The 4,431-nt window shown below is 36.9% G+C and overlaps 1 protein-coding gene across 1 annotated transcript; it reads left to right on the top strand.

The window, feature by feature from the left end:
- The first annotated feature begins 2,682 nt into the window (after positions 1 to 2,682).
- On the top strand, positions 2,683 to 3,051 carry LOC149170585 (antifungal protein ginkbilobin-like protein 2). The gene has a single exon (XM_089425640.1). The coding sequence runs from the start codon at positions 2,683 to 2,685 to the stop codon at positions 3,049 to 3,051; it is 369 nt and encodes a 122-aa protein (XP_089281766.1).
- Positions 3,052 to 4,431: the final 1,380 nt, after the last annotated feature.

The raw sequence follows: 4,431 nt of genomic DNA, 5'->3' as shown, positions 1-4,431 counted from the left end.
GCATGTTCAGTTCAACATGGACAGGTAGTAGAGAATCAGATTGCTATTAGTTGTGACTATAGTTGTGCACCAGATCTTGCACAATCAAGGGATTGAGTATGCCAATGAGTTTGCCCACGTATTTGCCCACATTATAGCTTGTGCTCACGTCCAACAAAGTGTGAGTGACTATTTTGCAGGTGAAAAACGAGTTTGGTAAGCCATTCTCATCAGTTCTTGAGCAGGTATTGAGCAGTGGAGGCAGGCAAGCAGTGGAAGAGATTTGGAGATCAGATCTGAGTTGTATTGTGTGTAACAGAGGTGGAGATACTTGTGAGAAGTATTATGCTGTGTAATGTTACATGACTCAATCATTAATATACAGATAGTTGGGGTTTTTAGCAAGATGCTTTCCCCGGGATACATACTGTGTTAATGTGTGAATGCTCTTAATGTTTTATTGTTATTGATGCTGTTATATTGTTGATCAACGTAGAGGAGCTTATGTATTGTGTATGGTTTCCGCAATAGTACATGATCAGGATAATCTCCATTGAATATGTGTTAAATTATTCAAAATTTCTACAAGTAGCACTGAGAAAATAAACAACAACTTGTTCTAGGTACTAGTTCAGAGCAACTCGCCCATTTAATAGCACATGAAGAGAGGTACTAATTGCATTTGAGCTTAGCTCCATGCACATAAATGAAGGGACTGGTAATATGACCCTCTTCATGTCTGCCACAGGTTGTATATTGCCGTAACGAAAGAAAGGCATTTCACATAGATGTCCTCCTCAACTTTTCAAATGACGATACTGGAGGCCTCAGCTGGTTCTACTGAATCGAATTATGCTTCGGTAACCGAAGTTATAGAGGATTCTTATACCATGGATATTTTAGTGTACTCATTCTTCAAAAAATGTACACACTTGTATTATTGGACCAGTTACACGTAAACGATGGGCCAACACAGACTTGAACACATACGAGGAGATTATCAATGTATGTCATATAATTCAACTTCACCGCACATACCAGGAGATTATTCGAGATTTCTTTTCGACTCCACATGGTCGTGTAATGAGCTCCAACAACTCGTTACCACGCAGGTGGGAAACTTCTCCCTTTGGCAGCTCTTCCACTGTAGAACCTTGTAGATTATGGCTTCTTTGTGCCACGCAGGTCTTAGTGCCCAAGGCTCTGGAGAGGAGCAACAAAATGACCTCTCACAAGCTAGAAATGTTATCAGTATCTAGTTGTTATGTATGTAATTAGCATTTTCTGATAACACATATTTCTGAAGATGGGTTCAAATCAGCAACAACTTTCACATTTTCATTATGGCATATAATAACTTAGAAGGAAATTTACCCAATTGGTTTGGGGATCTCCACAACCTGCAACTTGAGTTTCTCAAACAATTAAATTTCCGGGACAAATCTTCTAGATGACACACTGGAACAAGAAGCTCTGGAAAATGCCCTCCATGCAGCTTTCTCGCTCCACCAACTTCACAAGGAATCTGCTTTACTAGAGATGTTATTGCTGCAACAACATGAGAATGTGCCAAACTCATGAAAAATTAGATGGCTTCCACATTTACATCTCAAGAAATGACATGAGAATGTGCCAAACTCATGAATACTTAGATGGCTTCCACATTTACATCTCGAGAAGGAAACACTTGTGGCATAACACAAAATAATCAGTAGAAAATCAGCAGGTCAATAGCATTATCTTGCTGCTATGTATCAGATATTCGTCGCAGCAGCAAACGTGCTCTAAGTGCTCGAATCTAATTGTGAAGTTGTATAATATTTGGAAGGACACCGGTTTTCTTCTCTGGCTTGATTGATCTCCTTAGCACCCTCAATTTCAAATGCTTGTAAATCCATTAAATCTTCGTTAACCCCAAGACTGCTTATAGTTTAAGACAAGGCATTTTCAACAGGAGATCTGTATCTCTGTGGTCATCCACGATTGAATGAGAATATAGATCGACTTATATTCCATGGGTAGGATCCCTTCCAAATTTAATCAGAATATTCTGATACTCCACCGCTGAGTCTGGCAGGTTTTTGCCTGCAACGAGAAATCGAATAAATTTTGCTAAATCCAATTGGAAACTTGTTGCATAAGTTCCTCCCATTCACCCAATTTACTCCTTAAACCTTGGGAATGAAAGGAGTGTTGTTCCCAGCCATTTGCACCAGATAATTAAGATTCGGGGGGCAAGTCTGGCCTCTTGCGATCTTGGCCTCCCTCGGGCTGTTTGCACCAAGTCTCACGTAGATTAGCAGATGCACACCTCTTTTCACAGCAGAAGCAGCCACACAACACACAGGCCTCTCACTTATAGTTCTGATACCATGATAAAAACTGAATTTAGATTAATTAAATGATTCTAGAAGTGAGATACAAGCACTACATACGATACACTATCTGTAATCATCAACCTACTATATATAACTTTTTATCGAATCAAAGTGGTTTCAACCACTCCATATATAGTAGGATCTGAGATCTAAAGTTAGAGTCTCAATCTTATCATCATCATAACAGTAATCTAAATTTAGATTTCTAATGAGAGCTATAAAACAGGTGGGTCCTCCACATCAATAACATTGGGCATGTGAAAGGGATTATTAGTTGAGGATTGTTATTATCATTAGAGGTGATATTATTTCATTCGAGGTAACCATGACGATCATGGCCTTTGCTTTACCTCTAATATTACTACTCGGAGGGGTGGGCGCGCAGAATTCGTACTTATGTAACGTGGAGACAGTCGCAGCCGGAAGTCCATATAGCTCCGGTTTCCTCAGCATGTTCTTACAACTGCAAGATGGCGTGGAGTCCTTCCGTGACAACTACAAGGTGGAGCTTTTAATTGCCGGAGGTGGTGCTATCTACGGGCAAGCATCCTGCACTTCAGAGGAAAAGGTTCTGTGCAGCGCCTGCATTGGCGCGCTCTCCGCAACGCTCCAGTATTATTGCCCCAATGCCATCGGTGCTCAGTATACTTGGTTTGACCGCTGTTTCCTCCGCTACGAGTCGCACTTATTTTAGTATCAACTAGTCTACCGCACAGGTTGATCCCGAATGCGTCTAGTATCTATATTTAAATAAAACTGTAGCGCTTTCTCGTTTGATAATGGGCCTGTTAGGGTCTCCATGTTATGTTTTAGAATGTTCCTATATTGTAATAAGTTTGAGTTATAGATTTCATGTAAGATTGAGTTATTTAGTTAATTGAATAGTTAATCATAATTTTCAAAAGTATATTTGATTTAATAAAATGTTATTTGTTTTTTCTTATTTTTGTTATGGTTTTAGAATCAATTCTTCTTCATAATTAAATAAATTATTGTCCAATCATCTATTTTATTTGTATTATCTGACTTTCAATGACTGTTAGGGTTTCTTTGTTATGTTTTAGAATTTTGTAGTAGGTTTGAGTTATAGTTTCTATGTTGTGAATGTAAATTTTCAATATAATATTGATTTATTTAGTTAACGAATGATAATCTTCAAATTATTGTTATTATCTTTTATAAAAAAAAATTGTATAACAAAAATATATCTGATTTAATAAAATATTTTTTTGTTTTTTTTGCTGTCTCTACAATCATTTCCTTCGTCACAAATAAAGAAAGTATTATAGAGTTATAAGATGAAACTTGTTTTCATTGTAAGTTTGAATAGTTAATTTAACCCAAGTTGGTTTTGTGAATCTAGAATTCATGTGAATCTAGAATTCGAACTTTATAGAAAAAGATGGATGATTCATACTAATATTTACACATCAAAAATTAATACTTATCTCTATATTAATTATAGTTTTTAATTAATTTACCTTTTAATTAAAAAAATTTCTCCATCTTCTATTAAAAAACTTCATATTACTATTTTTAAAAATAATATTATCTCATTTAAAACCCCTTAATTATCAGCTCACTTCACTTTACCTCTCCTGTTGATGTTACTACCCTAACTATCAACTCATTTGGCTTCACTTTACCTCTAATGTTACTATCCTCAGGGTGGTATCAGCAACCCTTATCCCAATTGCAAATTCTCAATAATGGTTTACATGGCTTCTGGGCCCACCTCTCTCTCCTCCTGGTCACCGTTTCGGCTGCAAAGCCTATGCTATACCATGTAATTCGTTACGTTTAACAGCTGTCCTTTAATAGCCGTGTAGTGCGAAGCTCCAGGTCATAGCCAGTTACAATGCTTCCCTGGATCCTGTGCAGAGACACGAATACCAACCTGAACAAGTTATTGTTGGGGTTACAGTCGGCCTTACCGGAACGCTCATTTTCCATTTTTATATGTTCTTCAATGTAATTGTATTGGTATCTCATTGTAGTAGAGAGACTTAGAAATATGAAATACATTCAACAATTTTATTAAGAAAAATGAAATACATCTAATTTATAATAATAA

This window comes from Pinus tabuliformis, chromosome 4_2, assembly GCF_031772625.1.
Source record: "Pinus tabuliformis cultivar Carrire ecotype Pingquan chromosome 4_2, CPIR1, whole genome shotgun sequence".
Classification (NCBI taxonomy): Eukaryota; Viridiplantae; Streptophyta; class Pinopsida; order Pinales; family Pinaceae; genus Pinus; species Pinus tabuliformis.
This window is presented reverse-complemented; position numbering and strand designations above follow the sequence as displayed.

Bases quoted from the DNA above. Each gene is read 5' to 3' on its own strand.
- LOC149170585 (XM_089425640.1), top strand. From the start codon at position 2,683: ATGACGATCATGGCCTTTGCTTTACCTCTAATATTACTACTCGGAGGG.